Source organism: Schistocerca piceifrons, chromosome 11 (genome assembly GCF_021461385.2).
Source record: "Schistocerca piceifrons isolate TAMUIC-IGC-003096 chromosome 11, iqSchPice1.1, whole genome shotgun sequence".
NCBI lineage: Eukaryota > Metazoa > Arthropoda > Insecta > Orthoptera > Acrididae > Schistocerca > Schistocerca piceifrons.
Genome location: NC_060148.1, coordinates 53,535,982 through 53,558,184, shown reverse-complemented (window position 1 = coordinate 53,558,184; position 22,203 = coordinate 53,535,982). Strand labels below are relative to the sequence as shown.

Sequence of the window (22,203 nt, the reverse complement as noted above, 5' to 3'; positions counted from 1 at the left end):
TGCACCCTTCAGCGAGCCAGACAACTCAGAAACTGCCCTGTGGGTGGCTGGAGGCGTGTAATACGCTCCCACGTGTCTCAGCTGTGCCTCTTGTCGAGGGAGGAGTGTCGAGTGCACCGGCAGCGGAGTGATGCCTTCAGCCCGCTATGTGTGGAGGGCGTACTTCTCACTGCAGGGGTTCTCTGATGTTCAAGCGGTGTTTCTCGTAACGTCACCTGAGCCCATTCATTCAGGTTACCAGAACATGAACATCGATATTTAACTGAACATTCTCGTCGTCCAACTACTGCCCTTTCTTTTGAACCTCCACGATGAACATGGTGCGGACACCGCAGTGTTCCAAAATGGCAACACACCCTTTCGCAGGACTGCACCGACACGTTTTTCGAGCACTCAGACAGCCAAACGCACCTCGACTGACTCTCTAAATCAATCGATCTTAATTTGATAAAAAATTGTCTGACACCATTTGGAACTGTGTGTGAAAAGTAATATCACGATTCTCGCAGTTTGGCAGCTTCTCAGAGCTAATCATCACTTATATGGCATACCTGAAGAAACATGTGAACTTTCTTTTCTTTATCTGGGTGTGAATCTGAGGGGCCAATGGTCTTGCTGCAGTGGCAACAGCGGTTCCCTGTCAGATCAGTTAAGCGCTGTCGGGCTAGGCTAGCGCTCGGATGGGTGACCATCCGGTCTGCCGAGAGCTGTGGGCAAGCGGGCTGCACTCAGCCGTCGAGAGGCAAACTGAGGAGCTACTCGATTTAGAAGTTGCGGCTCCGGTCTCGGAAACTGACGTACGGCCGGGAGAGCGGTGTGCTGACCACATGCCCCTCCATATTCGCCTGTGGGCTGAGGATAACATGGCGGCCGGTCGGTACCGTTGGGCCTTCGTGGCCCGTTCGAGAGGAGTTTAGTTTTAGTGTATCTCAAGGGAAGGGACAGAAAGGGCACTCGCGGTGGGGCAGTACGAGGCCGCCACGGAATCTGATGGGCAGAGGCGGCGAGCTGAGAACGAGCAGAAGCGCGATCGTTAGGATTATCACGGGCCTGTGGCGTGAGGAGCTGCGCGGTGATACTTTGGACGCCAGATGTGTGCAGAGGTTATCACTGGCGTGGAGCAGAGGTGACAGGGTAAGGAGGAAAGGCAGCATTCGCGACCGCCACTGTACTGCCTGCTACGGCGCGGAGCGGAACGAGGCGTCTTCGGTAAGTCTCTGCGTATTTCTTCCACCACCGAGCGGTGGCCAGTGCCCCGACTGTTGCTGCGGGTTGTTGTAGTTTTCGGTAAGAGGACTGGTTGATGCAGCTCCTTATACTACTCTGTCCTGTGCCGGCTTCCTCGTTTGCAGATAACTACTGCAACCTACACCCTTTTGAACCTGTTTACAGTGTTCATCCCTTAGTATCGGTCTACAATTCTTAACCCCCCCCCCCACCTTCTACTTCCCTCCAATAGTAATACAATGCCCCAAAGTACGACTGTTGATAAAATACCGATATTTCGATATGTTGATATTCTTCCCGGAAATATAGATGTATATCGTGTAACGTACCTGCAACAAATGAAGGCTATGTTCGTCTGTGAAAATAGACTCGATAAGCATTTTGAGGTATCAGCAATCGGAATGTAACCTGAATAACACTGTGTGCGTGTAGTATGAGTGTCAGTTTCACTGTCATTTAAGCCCTCAACATATCGTTACATGACAAACTTAAAACTAACATTTGGATAAGCTATATGACTGCATATTTGAATATGAATTTGCAAATGGTACAGAATCTCCCTTGTGGAACGAATTTACTGCATTAGAGTACATAACATGTAGTGGTGTGTCAGTGTCTGATTTGGCCCTGAGTTTTGCACTCACCTGTTTAGATGGCTGCCTTTTTCCGAGTGGTTTACAGAAATTTGCAGCAGCAACGGTTAAAGCTCGTTGTTATTTAGAATGAATGTAATAAAAAGGAGTTTGCTTTGGTTCTGTCAACTACTAAATAACTTGTAAGAATGGATTTCATAAATTAAATCTACTTAAAAACTTCACAAATCATCATGACCAATAATAGTTTAACAAGTATTAGTAATGCCGAAATGTCTGACAGTCCCCTTGTAAGTATCAATAATGGCTGAGTGCCAGATTAACAAATTATTTCAATTTCGAAGTTAACATTAACATTTAGTAACCACAGCATATTTATGAATTAGATGTAGCACTCACTCCGTCTTCAGGCCACCAGTGGCCTACCGGTACCATCCGACCGCCGTGTCATCCTTGGCGGAGGATGCGGATAGGACGGGCGTGTGGTCAGCACACCGCTCTCCCGGTCGTAAGATGGTATTCTTGACCGAAGCCCCTACTATTGGGTCGAGTAGCTCCTCAATTGGCATCACGAGGCTGAAAAATGGCAACAGCGCATGGCGGCCAGGGTGACCCATCCAAGTGCCGGCCACGCCCGACAGCGCTTAACTTCGGCGATCTCACGGGAACTGGTGTATCCACTGCGGCAAGACCGTTGCCGAATTAGATGTAGAGAATGATTATTATTATTTGAAGGATAAGGAGGCCTCTTTAACTGACAAGCAAAACATAGGATTGTTGCGGACTAGCAATCACGAGCCTAACCCTGCAATTGCTTTTGCGCTGTGCTTGCGACTTTTACCTTCAATTACATCCGCAAGCGTAGCTAAGGCATCTAAATCTCTCCTGGCCATATAAATGAAATCAGGCCTTGAGTGTGGTGAGATCTGCCATCACCGACGTCAGGGCAGCGTGACACGTCTTTCGTCTCCGAGCTCTCCACCAACACTACTGAAATTTTACTCTCACAGACAGACCTCGTCTCACAACAATGCTTAGAATCGCGCTCTCATGTTTCGCCATCAGATTGTTACTATCGATATCTGAGTGCTTATTTATTTCCACAGAGAATCGCAGAATCTTACTCAAGGCAAAGAATAGCCTCAAGTTGGCTGTATTATTTTCGGTACTCAATGCAATATTTAATCAGCGTAATGGAGAATTCTGACACACTCCTTACAATCAGCAATATTTTATTCCACGATATATCGATGTCGAAATGGAATATCGGGTCCCGATATTTTTCGCAATTTTCATTAAATATTTGAAATGGTTCTTTAAAAATTGTAGTCAAATGTATGTTTACTCTCCCTCTGTCTCACTAGTTTTTGAGCTTTCATCGCTCCAGGCTTTCTCTCTGACGGTGTGAAGCAAGCATATGTGGCACAGAAAGGGGTGGGGGATAAGGGGGGGTGGCGATTGAAAAGAGAGTAATAAGATTTCTGGGATTAAACAATAACATAGTTGCGTTAAAAAACCATTTATAACGCAACTGATATGCTGTTTCTTCATATCGGCATTCTTTATACACAGCTGCTGAAAATTGTGACCAAAAATCTAAAAAACAAGACTGGTCGTTGCGGTGGACAGAGACGTGTATAAGGAAATGCTGACGTAATCGGCAAAAACTGCAACGTTTAACTCCACCACACAGTTTCGACTCTTCGACTGCCAGTTCGCAGCTGTTTGAGGAAATGAAAGAAGCTGGGAAGTCGACCTGAATGGAAGTTGTGTTTTTAAATTTCGTATTTTTTGCTACATCAGTGTGCTTCATTTCTATTTTTAGTGGTTTGTTGAGAAGCTACATATACCGCAACACTTACTTTGTTCAGATAGGACTATCAGGCTCCTCAGTTGTTGTGCTTTTAAGTCGCCGTAGCGTGAATATTCGTCCACAGTTTTCATACACACTTTTCATTTTTGTTTTTTGGCTTATTCTTCTCAGTTTTCCTACTTCGAAATTTACAGTATCTTATTCTTACAGTACTGTGATTGGGACTTTTTATCTAATACGTGACGCTCAGAGCAACTCATGGCAAGTTTTTATTCAAATAATCTTCCGAAGCGGCATTCCACACGACATTTTTGTCTGTAATCATCTACAAACTTAAGCGTGCTTCCTTTGGAGTCAGTAAGCATTACTGCTCATAAATGGCTCTACAGCATAACCTCAACACACTACACAGGCAAATACAAATACATATGGGCAACGGCTACCCGTCGTGTGCCAAAAAGCACAAAGGTTCCTACCGAAGGCCGATAGCAACGCGCTTGCAAACTTGCGCTATCGGAAACTGATGCGCTTGCGCAACCTTGAAGACAAAGAAGGCATCGTGTGGAAGCAGGCAGGCTGCTGGGTCGTTGATGTACAGAACTTTTAGTAATAAATCAATACTTACATGTACAACTCTAAAACCGGCAACATATTTACAATATGGAGGCGATATTTTAATAGACCGGTGAGACGTTATTTTTTCTGTTGATATATCGACACATTCCTTTGATATATCGATACACTTCTCTGATAAATCGATAACCGATATTTTTGTTCTTTTTAAATATCGGTATATGGTATCCCCGACATTTAAAAAAATATCAGTTATATTCCCCAAAGTCAGGTTCTACTAGTTTTTCAATTCTTGTGTAACCGATTCGTTTTAGTAGTTCGCGAACACCACTTATTAAACCGACAGCTCGGTAATATTGACACCTGTCAGCCCCTAACTGGAATTATTATATTCTTCTTCAACAATGAGGAAATTTCCCCTGTCTCACACATCTTGCACATCAGATGGAACATCTGTTGTTCTGTCGGAACATCGTCTACTCCAGGGGCCTCATTTCGATTTACATCTTTCAGTTCTCAGTCCATCTCGTAGTATGAAATCGCCCACCTCATTTTCGTCCACACCCTTTTCCCTTTATATAATATTGCCTTTAAGTTCATTATGCATGTATATACCCTCTATACGTTCTTGGCGCCTTGTAGCTTTCCATTCTTTGCTCAGTACTGGTTTTCTATCTGAGCTCTCGGTATTTATACAGCTCCTTCTCTTTTCTCTAAAGGTCTCTTCAGTTTTGTTACAGGCGTATCCATCTCTCATCTAGGGTTATAGATGCTTCCATATACTTACATTTGTCCTCTAACCTTCCCTGCTTGGCCATTGGCATTTTCTTTCAATCTCGCCTGCATCATTTGTTGGTTTTAGTATTTTCTCCTTTCATCAATTAAATTCAATATCTCCTGTCATAGCCCAGGATTTGTACTGGTCTTTTTAGCGATCTGCTCCTTACTGCCTTCACTTGTTCAGCTCTCAAAGCTACGTATTTGTCTTCTACCGTATTCCTTTCCCCTGTTTCAATCAATCGTTGCCTAATGCTCCCTCTGACAGCCTCAACAACTTATGATTATTTCAACTTATCCAGCTGTATCTTACAGCTTAATATGTTGTTGTGAAATCTCTGTCTGACCATTACATAATGAATGCAAAACCTTCCGGTATCTCAAGGTCTCTTCCACGTGTACAACCTTCTTTCATAATTCTTCAAAAACTGGTCAGCAGTGAGTAAATTTTGCTCTGAGCAAATTTCTACCAGGCAGCTTCGTCTTTTATGCCTTTCCCTCACTCCATATTCCTCTACTACATTCCCTTCATTTCCTTTCCTGCAAATGAATTCCAGTCCCCCATCACAATTAAATTTTTCCTTCTCTTATCTGATTGGTTTATTTTATCTCTTCATATATTTTTTTCAGTTTCTTCGTCATCTGCGGAGCTAGTTGGCATATAAACTTGTGGTGGAGTGATAAGTGTTGGCTTTATTCCGACCTTGGCTGCAATAATGCGTTCACTATGCTGTTCGTAGTAGCTTACCTATATATTTTATTTTCATTTTCATTATTAGACCTAATTCTGGATTGCCTCTATACTGGTATCATTTTCTGTTTATAACCCTGTACTCACCTGGCGAGAAGTGCTGTTCATTCTGCCATAGAGCTTCACCAATCCCTCGTATATCTTACCTCAAACTCCCCACTCCACATTTCACATTTTCTAACCCTCTTGCTCGCTTAAGTGATCTAACATTCTAGACACATAGATTGTGAGATCGGTTTTTCCTGATGGCAACGTCCTCCTGAGTAGTCCCCGCACAGAGATCGGAATGGGAAACTGTTTTACCTAGGAATATTTTACCCGACAAGGCGCTATCGTCGTTTAACGATACTGCAGAGCTGCATGCCGTCGTGAAAAGTAACGGCTGTCGTTTCTCCTCGATTTCAGCTGTTCGTAGTACCATCGCAGCACAGTCATATTCGTTGACGGTACAAAGTCGGAGGAGGCAATCACAGTTACTCGTTATTTAAAGCGGTGGATGTAGCAATGAGGGAAAGTGAGGAAAAACCAAGTTTTTCTCTCTTGGTGATCAAATGTTTGAGTGAAACGAAAACATAACTTCATATCAGTTACACAATGGATATTTGTGCGAATTTTCATAGCGAAACGAAACGGAAGAAGTGTACAAATGGGTTATCAAATGGACCAGCTTAACATCTAGTGCTGCAAACAAATACTGCGTCTCCATACATTACCTTTACAACCTAAGACTTTAATACCTTTGAAACAATCAGAGATATTAACAAATTGTTTTGAACGTTATGACGTTTTGTTTCGTCACTCCTACATAGGAGTCTGTGCACCGTTAATGGCACGGATAGTGTGTGGTCGTAATTCCATTTCTCTGCAGGTAGGATTGAAGCCGTCCATGGTGACATGTTAAAAAGCATTGAGAATGCGTGCCTTCAAGTCCTGTAGGCCTCTACCCGGGTCCTTGACACCAGATCCCTTACAAAACCCCACAGGAAGAAGTCCTGCGGTGTGGGGGACAGGGGAACGACGTCTGCGTGAAGCAGGCCGCACGCTGAGCGCGTTCCTGTGGCGTCCACATTTCATCAGAATTTCAGTTTCAGTTCTGAGTCAAAACTGTGTCACCTGGAAGCTAAAGAAAACTTTATGAGTTATATTGTCACATGCTGAAAACCATTTGTCAATACCCAGTGTAGTTTTAAAGTTATTAAAGTCTTAAGTTACAAAGACAACTTGTCGACTCCTTGTAACTGATTTACTTGAAAATAATCACGATAATCGACCAAATCGTAATTAGTGATTCCTTCTGAATCTGCTTAGTGTATTCATTTCTTGGTTTCCCTCTACGATTTTTACCCTCCACGCTGCCCTCCAATATTAAATTGGTGACACCTTGATGCCTCAGAACATGTCCTACCAACCGATCCCTTCTTCTAGCCAAGTTGCGCCACAAATTCCTCCTCTTTGCAATTCTGTTCAGTACCTCCTCATTAGTTACGTGTCCTACCCATCTAATCTTCAGTATTCTTCTCTAGCACCACATTTCAAAAGCTTCTATTCTCTTCTTGTCTAAACTATTTATCGTCCATGTTTCATTTCCATGCATGGCTACACTCCACACGAATACTTTCAGAAAAGACTTCCTGACACTCAAATCTATACTCGATGTTAACAAATTTCCTTTCCTCAGAAACGCTTTCCTTGCCATTGCCAGTCTACATTTTATATCCTCTCTACTTTGACCATCATCAGTTATCTTGCTTCCCAAATAGCAAAACTCATCCACTACTTTAAGTGTCTCAATTCCTAATCTAATTCCCTTAACATCACCTGATTTAATTCGAGTACATTCCCCTATACTCGTTTTGCTTTTGTTGATGTGCATCTTATATCCTCCTTTCAAGAGACTGCCCATTCCGTTAAACAGCTCTTCCAGGTCCTTTGCTGTCTCTGACAGAATTACAATGTCATCGGCAAACCTCAAAGTTTTTATTTTTCTCCATGGATTTTAATTCCTACTCCAAATTTTTCTTTTGTTTCCTGTACTGCTTGCCCAATATAGAGATTGAAAAACCCTTTCTCTCCCTTCTTAACCACTTCTTTCGTGCCGCTTGATTATTATAACTGCCATCTGCTTTCTGTACAAATTCTAAATAGCCTTTCGCTCCCTGTATTTTACCGCTGCCACCTTCAGAAGTTGAAAGAGAATATTCTAGTCAACATTGTGGAAAGCTTTCTCTAAGTCTACAAATGCTAGAAACGTAGGTTTATCTCTCATTAATCTATCTTCTAAGATAAGTCGTAGGGTCAGTATTGCCTCATATGTCCAGCATTTCTACAGAATCCAAACTGATCTTCCCCGAGGTCGGCTTCCACCATTTTTTTTCATTCGTCTGTAAAGAACTCGTGTAAGTATTTAGCAGTCGTGACTTATTAAACTGATAGTTCGATAATTTACACACCTGTCAACACCTGCTTTCTTTGGGATTCGAATTATTGTATTCTTCTTGAAGTCTCATGGGATTTAACCTGTCTCATACATGTTGCCCACCAAATGGTAGAGTTTTGTCAGGGCTGGCTTTCCCAAGGCTATCAGTACTTCTAATGGAATGTTGTCTACTCTCGGGGCCTTGTTTCGACTTAGGTCTATTATTATATTCTTCTTGAAGTCTGAGGTGATTTAACCTGTCTCACACATCTTGCTCCCCAGATGGTAGAGTTTTGCCAATTATGAACTATGTTACAAAGAGTTTGCCTGATCGCCATGATTTCTGTAATGACTTAGGTTTCATTGTAGCGTGTTTAGGAGATAGCAACAGCAGTATTAGAGTGAGAACTCAATAGTCCCCGTTATATTCCTAAGACCGTGGCTTCTGCCACTGCCCTTCAGGAAGCTCCCCCTGGTCTGTTCTCGTCTACCTAAGGCTCGTTTAGCCGACAAATGCCGCTGCTGTAGGCTGGACACCAGCTCGTAATGTTATATTTTTATTGCAGTTCCACGTGAGAAAGCAAAACTTGTACCGATTCCACTGCAGATGATATGGGTATGACAAAAGACTATACACAGTTTGGAGAGGACTTTCTCAAAATTAATGTGATGGAAACGGGATCAAAAATTATGAAACTATTTTGGAAATAATAGAAGGAAATAGAGTAGCTGATCAGCCAGTATGGGTACTAGGTAGAACTCTTCTAAAATGATGTAATCGAAGTTAAATTCAAAGATTAATTTATGGTAAATAATTTTCTATAGATCCTGATGAAAGAAAGTTACCATTGCAGCTATATTTATTCATAAAATTACAGGTTGTTCAACAGAGGTCAAATCTGACGAAGATATTCTGAGGGAACCGTTCTTTACTTGGCCCGACACATTTGTCCTTCATTATGTTCTGCAGAAGCATCACCTGGTTCACCTGCGTTTTTATGGCAGTAGTCATAGCTTCTGACTACAATGACAGAGGTTTCATTACAGGTAAGCCTTTTTCTTTTTCCAGTTGACATAAGTCTCGTTATATCAATAACAAATTTTCAGTAAGTAATGAAATATACGTTCAGTTTTTTCATTGAGATTTGTATGAATTTCTTTTTCAGGATTCGATCCTGAAGTCACAGTTGATCAGTTAAGAACCGACAGTCCAGGTATGTATTTTTCCCATTATTCCTAAAGACGTTTACCACCTTAAGAAATTCTTTTGGTGCTAAATTATTATATTTTGGTAGTCTCAATACGAAATTTAATAGTCACAGTGCAATCATGTGACTACTATGAACGAACATTGTAACATCATCACGTTTCCATATATCATTGCATCTGGTACTGTAGACTATAGTAGTTCGAATGCTATTTATTTATCTGTTGCGCGTATGTTCCACAAATCATTAGACAGACAGTCATACCCTGACTTTGGAATGTGTCAGTAGCAATTTCACAAAGATTTACTTGAACAATATACATCACTAAAATACATGAACAAACAACAGATAAAGAAGCTACTAATTATATGAACACAGTTCTGGCATACACGCGTTTGAAGACTGTTCGAGTGTTACAGTAGCAGATATACAGTGTTCCAAACTCGTTGCAAGAAACACCTACGTGTGGTAGGTCACATCCTGGGGAACGGCTTCTGTTAGAGACAAAACATTCGCTGATGCTTCCTAGCAACAGTAGGCGTACTTCAATATTTGACTGAAATGGGGCTCTGAGATTCCACAAAATTAGCAGGGTCTACTAATCAAATATGCAACTATCACCCCTCCCAGTAGACTGATGGAGTGAGTTGCAACAAGAAAACCACAACAACGCGGAGAAAGACAATATAGAAGCGATTTAGAAACTATCATGTGGAACAGATGACTCGATGCATATGAACGCTGCAAAGTGGCTAACTCGTTCCCCCTCAGATGCACAACCAGTCTTAAACAACGTCTCTCGTTGTTGGGAAGAGGCAACAAACACTGTTTCTAAAACAAGTTGTTCCCTCTGTCATGGTCTAACTGCCCTACATCTTTGTCTCAAAGACTCTGAAATGCGCTGTATAACCTACACAATGACTACATAATAAGATATTCAAACACACGGTATTTGAATGATGTGCTATCGTAAGTATGAAGCTGATGAGGGCAATCTATTTGTTTTTCTCATGTGCACGGTGGAGCTATCAAACAGAAACGGTAAGGGTTGCACTGAGGAAGAAGATTCTCTATTTCTTATGTATTAATTTCAGTAGGCAGTGAATCCAAACTTATGAAACCATTGTTCATTCCTTTCATCAATGGAAGATATTTTTGATCTGCAGCCGATGCCACTGTTATTTCATGTGAGTACTTGATGTCATATGCAGCTGACTTTCTTAGAAAAATCCCTATGAGTTGTGAAGTAGTGACAAGAGTTCGCAACTGACTAAACAATTTGCAACTAGAGGTCCTTGGACTTATTTTATGAATGTTCTAATTACTCTTTTCTGGAAAATGAGGAGTTTTTGAGAAAGAGAAATATTCGCTTAGTATTTGTTATATAGCATATAGTGGAAGGTGTGCAGGCAAATTAGGCGACATATTGACTCCACAGTGAATAACAGTAGAAAATTAAAAATAATCAAAACTGGTGAAGTTTCCTCTCAGTAACATGTGGTATGGCACCTGTCCAGTTTATTCTGTAATCTGAATGAAGACCCTTGAATGGTGTGCTATCTAATTCTAGTATCAGCCGATTATTCTACATAGCTATAACTTCTTTTAAATTGTTATTGCTAGAGCTGAATGCAGTTTATCTTACATAGGTATGTGGAAATGGAGTTTATGGTAAACAGGATGGCAAACAAGAAAAGGAAGTTATTTGTGTGTGTGTGTGTGTGTGTGAATGACAGATTTTTCGTCATCCTGTTGGTGTCCTCTGTAAGCACCAATTTAATTTTCGTTGATCTAATGCTGCTGTGCAGGCTGTTACACTGAACTGGGAAGAAAAGGGGGCACAGGACGTAACAGAGGTTGGAACGCAGTGAGACAGGGTTTCAGCATGTCAGTAATAGCCACTAACGCTGTACAGCTGAGGGTGGACAAGTATGAAATTGTGATCAACACAAAGGCTCCAGACAAATCAAATAATGTACTTAATGGCAAATACATTTTGCTTGGGCGCTCTACCATATCACGCCAAAATATAAAGTCCGAAACATTTTTCTGAGAGCCAATTTAGCTTTGATCATAAGTGCATAGTATTAAAGATATTTGCTTCTCGTTATACCAATTAATTACTCTAATAATTTTGAAAAGATAGGTGGAAATGAAACGAGTCAGTAATTTTCCACATTTGTGATACCCAGTTGGAGTCCCTCATGGTTGTGTATGGGTTGCCTATCGTAGAACAGGTCATACAATGGCGCATATAATTCAGTTGGAAAATATATGTTTATACTTTAAAGCAAGTAATTGAATCATTAAGTTCAATGAACTTACGAAAATAGTTGATAAAAATCAAAGCAAAATTACTTTCATATAAGTTCAATTTTTGTGCCCTTCTCACTACCTGTGAAGGAGGTAATTTAAGTAGCAACATTTGTGCACTTTGGCACTGAACTTTGGCACATTTAATGCAGAAACAAATCAACTCGGTCTCCTACACGTTTAGGGTGGGGCCCTGCATTGGTTTCATGATCAGGACAATTTTAAGGTTCACACACATGTTTATGTCACTGGAATTATTATTGAAAACCACTCACACAGACATACGGGTCCGCATTATGATACATATCTGAGTTCCTGAAGCAGGCGGAGCAGTGGCGCAATAGTGATGGCAAGCACATGGCGGCTATCTGGTCTCACACTCTTGCTGTTGAATGCTCTTTATAAATTCTTCTTGGCGACGTATTATCCTTGTTCTAGAGCCAGTCCGTAATAACAAGAACACCATAAGACAGCCGAAACCACATCCGAGGCAGTTTCAATATAAAATTAGGCACCCTCGATGTAAACCGTGCAATGGGTAGCCACCGACCGCATAACGTGCTCACCCTGTATCCGCCCAGATCGACCGCCAAAACCACCTTTCAGCACGCGCCAGGCCACTTCCGTAGCAGAGCGGCTTCCCTTCACCTTCTACACAATACAAATTACCTAAGCATGAACCAGCATTCAGAGTTCAATTTCTCTTTCTGAACATACATATTTTATAAAATTTCATTATTTTTAACCATTAGTTTAGTTTCCATAATACACATATTACAAACTTCAACTTTCTCTCTGATGATCCAATGACCTTCATTAGTAAAGACCAAACACTTCATAGTCACATACACATAATTACACAGTATAAATTACTTACAATCGATATTAGTGTTACAACCTGTGGAAGCATTTTGACAGAGAAGGAATATGTGTTTGCAAATCATACACAATAGACGACATTTGTCATCAGTTACTTGGTACAGATATACCTGAGAGTCATATAAGCACAAAGGTAACGAAACTTCCTGGCAGATTAAAACTATGTGCCCGACCGAGACTCGAAATCAGGACCTTTGCCTTTCGCAGGCAAGTGCTCTACCATCTGAGCTACCGAAGCACGAGTCACGCCCGGTCCTCACAGATTTACTTCTTCCAGTATCTCGTCTCCTACCTTCCAAACTTTACAGAAGTTCTCCTGCGAACCTTGCAGAACTAGCACTCCTGAAAGAAAGGATACTGCAGAGACTTGGCTTAGCCACAGCCTGGGGGATGTTTCCAGAATGAGATTTTCACTCGGCAGCGGAGTGTGCGCTGATATCAAACTTCCTGGCAGATTAAAACTGTGTGCCCGACTGAGACTCGAACTCGGGATCTTTACCTTTCGCAGGCAAGTGCTCTACCATCTGAGCTACCCATGCACGACTCACGCCCGGTCCTCACAGATTTACTTCTTCCAGTATCTCGTCTGCTACCTTCCAAACTTTACGAAGCTCTGCTGCGAACTTTGCAGAACAAGCACTCCTGAAAGAAAGGATACTGCAGAGACTTGGCTTAGCCACAGCCTGGGGGATGTTTCCAGAATGAGATTTTCACTCGGCAGCGGAGTGTGCGCTGATATCAAACTTCCTGGCAGATTAAAACTGTGTGCCCGACTGAGACTCGAACTCGGGATCTTTACCTTTCGCAGGCAAGTGCTCTACCATCTGAGCTACCCATGCACGACTCACGCCCGGTCCTCACAGCTTTACTTCTTCCAGTATCTCGTCTGCTACCTTCCAAACTTTACGAAGCTCTGCTGCGAACCTTGCAGAACAAGCACTCCTGAAAGAAAGGATACTGCAGAGACTTGGCTTAGCCACAGCCTGGGGGATGTTTCCAGAATGAGATTTTCACTCGGCAGCGGAGTGTGCGCTGATATCAAACTTCCTGGCAGATTAAAACTGTGTGCCCGACTGAGACTCGAACTCGGGATCTTTACCTTTCGCAGGCAAGTGCTCTACCATCTGAGCTACCCATGCACGACTCACGCCCGGTCCTCACAGATTTACTTCTTCCAGTATCTCGTCTGCTACCTTCCAAACTTTACGAAGCTCTGCTGCGAACCTTGCAGAACAAGCACTCCTGAAAGAAAGGATACTGCAGAGACTTGGCTTAGCCACAGCCTGGGGGATGTTTCCAGAATGAGATTTTCACTCGGCAGCGGAGTGTGCGCTGATATCAAACTTCCTGGCAGATTAAAACTGTGTGCCCGACTGAGACTCGAACTCGGGATCTTTACCTTTCGCAGGCAAGTGCTCTACCATCTGAGCTACCCATGCACGACTCACGCCCGGTCCTCACAGATTTACTTCTTCCAGTATCTCGTCTGCTACCTTCCAATCTTTACGAAGCTCTGCTGCGAACCTTGCAGAACAAGCACTCCTGAAAGAAAGGATACTGCAGAGACTTGGCTTAGCCACAGCCTGGGGGATGTTTCCAGAATGAGATTTTCACTCGGCAGCGGAGTGTGCGCTGATATCAAACTTCCTGGCAGATTAAAACTGTGTGCCCGACTGAGACTCGAACTCGGGATCTTTACCTTTCGCAGGCAAGTGCTCTACCATCTGAGCTACCCATGCACGACTCACGCCCGGTCCTCACAGCTTTACTTCTTCCAGTATCTCGTCTGCTACCTTCCAAACTTTACGAAGCTCTGCTGCGAACCTTGCAGAACAAGCACTCCTGAAAGAAAGGATACTGCAGAGACTTGGCTTAGCCACAGCCTGGGGGATGTTTCCAGAATGAGATTTTCACTCGGCAGCGGAGTGTGCGCTGATATCAAACTTCCTGGCAGATTAAAACTGTGTGCCCGACTGAGATTCGAACTCGGGATCTTTACCTTTCGCAGGCAAGTGCTCTACCATCTGAGCTACCCATGCACGACTCACGCCCGGTCCTCACAGCTTTACTTCTTCCAATATCTCGTCTGCTACCTTCCAAACTTTACGAAGCTCTGCTGCGAACCTTGCAGAACAAGCACTCCTGAAAGAAAGGATACTGCAGAGACTTGGCTTAGCCACAGCCTGGGGGATGTTTCCAGAATGAGATTTTCACTCGGCAGCGGAGTGTGCGCTGATATCAAACTTCCTGGCAGATTAAAACTGTGTGCCCGACTGAGACTCGAACTCGGGATCTTTACCTTTCGCAGGCAAGTGCTCTACCATCTGAGCTACCCATGCACGACTCACGCCCGGTCCTCACAGCTTTACTTCTTCCAGTATCTCGTCTGCTACCTTCCAAACTTTACGAAGCTCTGCTGCGAACCTTGCAGAACAAGCACTCCTGAAAGAAAGGATACTGCAGAGACTTGGCTTAGCCACAGCCTGGGGGATGTTTCCAGAATGAGATTTTCACTCGGCAGCGGAGTGTGCGCTGATATCAAACTTCCTGGCAGATTAAAACTGTGTGCCCGACTGAGATTCGAACTCGGGATCTTTACCTTTCGCAGGCAAGTGCTCTACCATCTGAGCTACCCATGCACGACTCACGCCCGGTCCTCACAGCTTTACTTCTTCCAGTATCTCGTCTGCTACCTTCCAAACTTTACGAAGCTCTGCTGCGAACCTTGCAGAACCAGCACTCCTGAAAGAAAGGATACTGCAGAGACTTGGCTTAGCCACAGCCTGGGGGATGTTTCCAGAATGAGATTTTCACTCGGCAGCGGAGTGTGCGCTGATATCAAACTTCCTGGCAGATTAAAACTGTGTGCCCGACTGAGATTCGAACTCGGGATCTTTACCTTTCGCAGGCAAGTGCTCTACCATCTGAGCTACCCATGCACGACTCACGCCCGGTCCTCACAGCTTTACTTCTTCCAGTATCTCGTCTGCTACCTTCCAAACTTTACGAAGCTCTGCTGCGAACCTTGCAGAACAAGCACTCCTGAAAGAAAGGATACTGCAGAGACTTGGCTTAGCCACAGCCTGGGGGATGTTTCCAGAATGAGATTTTCACTCGGCAGCGGAGTGTGCGCTGATATCAAACTTCCTGGCAGATTAAAACTGTGTGCCCGACTGAGACTCGAACTCGGGATCTTTACCTTTCGCAGGCAAGTGCTCTACCATCTGAGCTACCCATGCACGACTCACGCCCGGTCCTCACAGCTTTACTTCTTCCAGTATCTCGTCTGCTACCTTCCAAACTTTACGAAGCTCTGCTGCGAACCTTGCAGAACAAGCACTCCTGAAAGAAAGGATACTGCAGAGACTTGGCTTAGCCACAGCCTGGGGGATGTTTCCAGAATGAGATTTTCACTCGGCAGCGGAGTGTGCGCTGATATCAAACTTCCTGGCAGATTAAAACTGTGTGCCCGACTGAGATTCGAACTCGGGATCTTTACCTTTCGCAGGCAAGTGCTCTACCATCTGAGCTACCCATGCACGACTCACGCCCGGTCCTCACAGCTTTACTTCTTCCAGTATCTCGTCTGCTACCTTCCAAACTTTACGAAGCTCTGCTGCGAACCTTGCAGAACAAGCACTCCTGAAAGAAAGGATACTGCAGAGACTTGGCTTAGCCACAGCCTGGGGGATGTTTCCAGAATGAGATTTTCACTCGGCAGCGGAGTGTGCGCTGATATCAAACTTCCTGGCAGATTAAAACTGTGTGCCCGACTGAGATTCGAACTCGGGATCTTTACCTTTCGCAGGCAAGTGCTCTACCATCTGAGCTACCCATGCACGACTCACGCCCGGTCCTCACAGTTTTACTTCTTCCAGTATCTGGTCTGCTACCTTCCAAACTTTACGAAGCTCTGCTGCGAACCTTGCAGAACAAGCACTCCTGAAAGAAAGGATACTGCAGAGACTTGGCTTAGCCACAGCCGGGGGGATGTTTCCAGAATGAGATTTTCACTCGGCAGCGGAGTGTGCGCTGATATCAAACTTCCTGGCAGATTAAAACTGTGTGCCCGACTGAGATTCGAACTCGGGATCTTTACCTTTCGCAGGCAAGTGCTCTACCATCTGAGCTACCCATGCACGACTCACGCCCGGTCCTCACAGCTTTACTTCTTCCAGTATCTCGTCTGCTACCTTCCAAACTTTACGAAGCTCTGCTGCGAACCTTGCAGAACAAGCACTCCTGAAAGAAAGGATACTGCAGAGACTTGGCTTAGCCACAGCCTGGGGGATGTTTCCAGAATGAGATTTTCACTCGGCAGCGGAGTGTGCGCTGATATCAAACTTCCTGGCAGATTAAAACTGTGTGCCCGACTGAGACTCGAACTCGGGATCTTTACCTTTCGCAGGCAAGTGCTCTACCATCTGAGCTACCCATGCACGACTCACGCCCGGTCCTCACAGCTTTACTTCTTCCAGTATCTCGTCTGCTACCTTCCAAACTTTACGAAGCTCTGCTGCGAACCTTGCAGAACAAGCACTCCTGAAAGAAAGGATACTGCAGAGACTTGGCTTAGCCACAGCCTGGGGGATGTTTCCAGAATGAGATTTTCACTCGGCAGCGGAGTGTGCGCTGATATCAAACTTCCTGGCAGATTAAAACTGTGTGCCCGACTGAGATTCGAACTCGGGATCTTTACCTTTCGCAGGCAAGTGCTCTACCATCTGAGCTACCCATGCACGACTCACGCCCGGTCCTCACAGCTTTACTTCTTCCAGTATCTCGTCTGCTACCTTCCAAACTTTACGAAGCTCTGCTGCGAACCTTGCAGAACAAGCACTCCTGAAAGAAAGGATACTGCAGAGACTTGGCTTAGCCACAGCCTGGGGGATGTTTCCAGAATGAGATTTTCACTCGGCAGCGGAGTGTGCGCTGATATCAAACTTCCTGGCAGATTAAAACTGTGTGCCCGACTGAGATTCGAACTCGGGATCTTTACCTTTCGCAGGCAAGTGCTCTACCATCTGAGCTACCCATGCACGACTCACGCCCGGTCCTCACAGCTTTACTTCTTCCAGTATCTCATCTGCTACCTTCCAAACTTTACGAAGCTCTGCTGCGAACCTTGCAGAACAAGCACTCCTGAAAGAAAGGATACTGCAGAGACTTGGCTTAGCCACAGCCTGGGGGATGTTTCCAGAATGAGATTTTCACTCGGCAGCGGAGTGTGCGCTGATATCAAACTTCCTGGCAGATTAAAACTGTGTGCCCGACTGAGATTCGAACTCGGGATCTTTACTTTTCGCAGGCAAGTGCTCTACCATCTGAGCTACCCATGCACGACTCACGCCCGGTCCTCACAGCTTTACTTCTTCCAGTATCTCGTCTGCTACCTTCCAAACTTTACGAAGCTCTGCTGCGAACCTTGCAGAACAAGCACTCCTGAAAGAAAGGATACTGCAGAGACTTGGCTTAGCCACAGCCTGGGGGATGTTTCCAGAATGAGATTTTCACTCGGCAGCGGAGTGTGCGCTGATATCAAACTTCCTGGCAGATTAAAACTGTGTGCCCGACTGAGATTCGAACTCGGGATCTTTACCTTTCGCAGGCAAGTGCTCTACCATCTGAGCTACCCATGCACGACTCACGCCCGGTCCTCACAGCTTTACTTCTTCCAGTATCTCGTCTGCTACCTTCCAAACTTTACGAAGCTCTGCTGCGAACCTTGCAGAACAAGCACTCCTGAAAGAAAGGATACTGCAGAGACTTGGCTTAGCCACAGCCTGGGGGATGTTTCCAGAATGAGATTTTCACTCGGCAGCGGAGTGTGCGCTGATATCAAACTTCCTGGCAGATTAAAACTGTGTACCCGACTGAGATTCGAACTCGGGATCTTTACCTTTCGCAGGCAAGTGCTCTACCATCTGAGCTACCCATGCACGACTCACGCCCGGTCCTCACAGCTTTACTTCTTCCAGTATCTCGTCTGCTAACTTCCAAATTTTACGAAGCTCTGCTGCGAACCTTGCAGAACAAGCACTCCTGAAAGAAAGGATACTGCAGAGACTTGGCTTAGCCACAGCCTGGGGGATGTTTCCAGAATGAGATTTTCACTCGGCAGCGGAGTGTGCGCTGATATCAAACTTCCTGGCAGATTAAAACTGTGTGCCCGACTGAGACTCGAACTCGGGATCTTTACCTTTCGCAGGCAAGTGCTCTACCATCTGAGCTACCCATGCACGACTCACGCCCGGTCCTCACAGCTTTACTTCTTCCAGTATCTCGTCTGCTAACTTCCAAACTTTACGAAGCTCTGCTGCGAACCTTGCAGAACAAGCACTCCTGAAAGAAAGGATACTGCAGAGACTTGGCTTAGCCACAGCCTGGGGGATGTTTCCAGAATGAGATTTTCACTCGGCAGCGGAGTGTGCGCTGATATCAAACTTCCTGGCAGATTAAAACTGTGTGCCCGACTGAGACTCGAACTCGGGATCTTTACCTTTCGCAGGCAGGTGCTCTACCATCTGAGCTACCCATGCACGACTCACGCCCGGTCCTCACAGCTTTACTTCTTCCAGTATCTCGTCTGCTACCTTCCAAACTTTACGAAGCTCTGCTGCGAACCTTGCAGAACAAGCACTCCTGAAAGAAAGGATACTGCAGAGACTTGGCTTAGCCACAGCCTGGGGGATGTTTCCAGAATGAGATTTTCACTCGGCAGCGGAGTGTGCGCTGATATCAAACTTCCTGGCAGATTAAAACTGTGTGCCCGACTGAGATTCGAACTCGGGATCTTTACCTTTCGCAGGCAAGTGCTCTACCATCTGAGCTACCCATGCACGACTCACGCCCGGTCCTCACAGCTTTACTTCTTCCAGTATCTCGTCTGCTACCTTCCAAACTTTACGAAGCTCTGCTGCGAACCTTGCAGAACAAGCACTCCTGAAAGAAAGGATACTGCAGAGACTTGGCTTAGCCACAGCCTGGGGGATGTTTCCAGAATGAGATTTTCACTCGGCAGCGGAGTGTGCGCTGATATCAAACTTCCTGGCAGATTAAAACTGTGTGCCCGACTGAGACTCGAACTCGGGATCTTTACCTTTCGCAGGCAAGTGCTCTACCATCTGAGCTACCCATGCACGACTCACGCCCGGTCCTCACAGCTTTACTTCTTCCAGTATCTCGTCTGCTACCTTCCAAACTTTACGAAGCTCTGCTGCGAACCTTGCAGAACAAGCACTCCTGAAAGAAAGGATACTGCAGAGACTTGGCTTAGCCACAGCCTGGGGGATGTTTCCAGAATGAGATTTTCACTCGGCAGCGGAGTGTGCGCTGATATCAAACTTCCTGGCAGATTAAAACTGTGTGCCCGACTGAGATTCGAACTCGGGATCTTTACCTTTCGCAGGCAAGTGCTCTACCATCTGAGCTACCCATGCACGACTCACGCCCGGTCCTCACAGCTTTACTTCTTCCAGTATCTCGTCTGCTACCTTCCAAACTTTACGAAGCTCTGCTGCGAACCTTGCAGAACAAGCACTCCTGAAAGAAAGGATACTGCAGAGACTTGGCTTAGCCACAGCCTGGGGGATGTTTCCAGAATGAGATTTTCACTCGGCAGCGGAGTGTGCGCTGATATCAAACTTCCTGGCAGATTAAAACTGTGTGCCCGACTGAGACTCGAACTCGGGATCTTTACCTTTCGCAGGCAAGTGCTCTACCATCTGAGCTACCCATGCACGACTCACGCCCGGTCCTCACAGCTTTACTTCTTCCAGTATCTCGTCTGCTACCTTCCAAACTTTACGAAGCTCTGCTGCGAACCTTGCAGAACAAGCACTCCTGAAAGAAAGGATACTGCAGAGACTTGGCTTAGCCACAGCCTGGGGGATGTTTCCAGAATGAGATTTTCACTCGGCAGCGGAGTGTGCGCTGATATCAAACTTCCTGGCAGATTAAAACTGTGTGCCCGACTGAGATTCGAACTCGGGATCTTTACCTTTCGCAGGCAAGTGCTCTACCATCTGAGCTACCCATGCACGACTCACGCCCGGTCCTCACAGCTTTACTTCTTCCAGTATCTCGTCTGCTACCTTCCAAACTTTACGAAGCTCTGCTGCGAACCTTGCAGAACAAGCACTCCTGAAAGAAAGGATACTGCAGAGACTTGGCTTAGCCACAGCCTGGGGGATGTTTCCAGAATGAGATTTTCACTCGGCAGCGGAGTGTGCGCTGATATCAAACTTCCTGGCAGATTAAAACTGTGTGCCCGACTGAGACTCGAACTCGGGATCTTTACCTTTCGCAGGCAAGTGCTCTACCATCTGAGCTACCCATGCACGACTCACTCCCGGTCCTCACAGCTTTACTTCTTCCAGTATCTCGTCTGCTACCTTCCAAACTTTACGAAGCTCTGCTGCGAACCTTGCAGAACAAGCACTCCTGAAAGAAAGGATACTGCAGAGACTTGGCTTAGCCACAGCCTGGGGGATGTTTCCAGAATGAGATTTTCACTCGGCAGAGGAGTGTGCGCTGATATCAAACTTCCTGGCAGATTAAAACTGTGTGCCCGGCTGAGACTCGAACTCGGGATCTTTACCTTTCGCAGGCAAGTGCTCTACCATCTGAGCTACCCATGCACGACTCACGCCCGGTCCTCACAGCTTTACTTCTTCCAGTATCTGGTCTGCTACCTTCCAAACTTTACGAAGCTCTGCTGCGAACCTTGCAGAACAAGCACTCCTGAAAGAAAGGATACTGCAGAGACTTGGCTTAGCCACAGCCTGGGGGATGTTTCCAGAATGAGATTTTCACTCGGCAGTGGAGTGTGCGCTGATATCAAATTTCCTGGCAGATTAAAACTGTGTGCCCGACTGAGACTCGAACTCGGGATCTTTACCTTTCGCAGGCAAGTGCTCTACCATCTGAGCTACCCATGCACGACTCACGCCCGGTCCTCACAGATTTACTTCTTCCAGTATCTCGTCTGCTACCTTCCAAACTTTACGAAGCTCTGCTGCGAACCTTGCAGAACAAGCACTCCTGAAAGAAAGGATACTGCAGAGACTTGGCTTAGCCACAGCCTGGGGGATGTTTCCAGAATGAGATTTTCACTCGGCAGCGGAGTGTGCGCTGATATCAAACTTCCTGGCAGATTAAAACTGTGTGCCCGACTGAGATTCGAACTCGGGATCTTTACCTTTCGCAGGCAAGTGCTCTACCATCTGAGCTACCCATGCACGACTCACGCCCGGTCCTCACAGCTTTACTTCTTCCAGTATCTCGTCTGCTACCTTCCAAACTTTACGAAGCTCTGCTGCGAACCTTGCAGAACAAGCACTCCTGAAAGAAAGGATACTGCAGAGACTTGGCTTAGCCACAGCCTGGGGGATGTTTCCAGAATGAGATTTTCACTCGGCAGCGGAGTGTGCGCTTATATCAAACTTCCTGGCAGATTAAAACTGTGTGCCCGACTGAGACTCGAACTCGGGATCTTTACCTTTCGCAGGCAAGTGCTCTACCATCTGAGCTACCCATGCACGACTCACGCCCGGTCCTCACAGCTTTACTTCTTCCAGTATCTCGTCTGCTACCTTCCAAACTTTACGAAGCTCTGCTGCGAACCTTGCAGAACAAGCACTCCTGAAAGAAAG

General features: G+C 45.3%; 1 protein-coding gene across 1 annotated transcript in view; it reads left to right on the top strand.

The window, feature by feature from the left end:
* Positions 1-1,112: 1,112 nt before the first annotated feature.
* The window catches only part of LOC124720442 (serine/threonine-protein phosphatase 6 regulatory ankyrin repeat subunit C-like), an 80,943-nt gene continuing 59,852 nt past the window's right edge, over positions 1,113-22,203 (top strand). Inside the window, exons 1-3 of the mRNA XM_047245794.1 lie at positions 1,113-1,209; positions 9,029-9,197; positions 9,317-9,364. Coding sequence (XP_047101750.1) covers positions 9,110-9,197; positions 9,317-9,364 — 136 coding nt within the window. The 5' untranslated portion in view covers positions 1,113-1,209; positions 9,029-9,109. The remainder of the gene's footprint in view (positions 1,210-9,028; positions 9,198-9,316; positions 9,365-22,203) is intronic.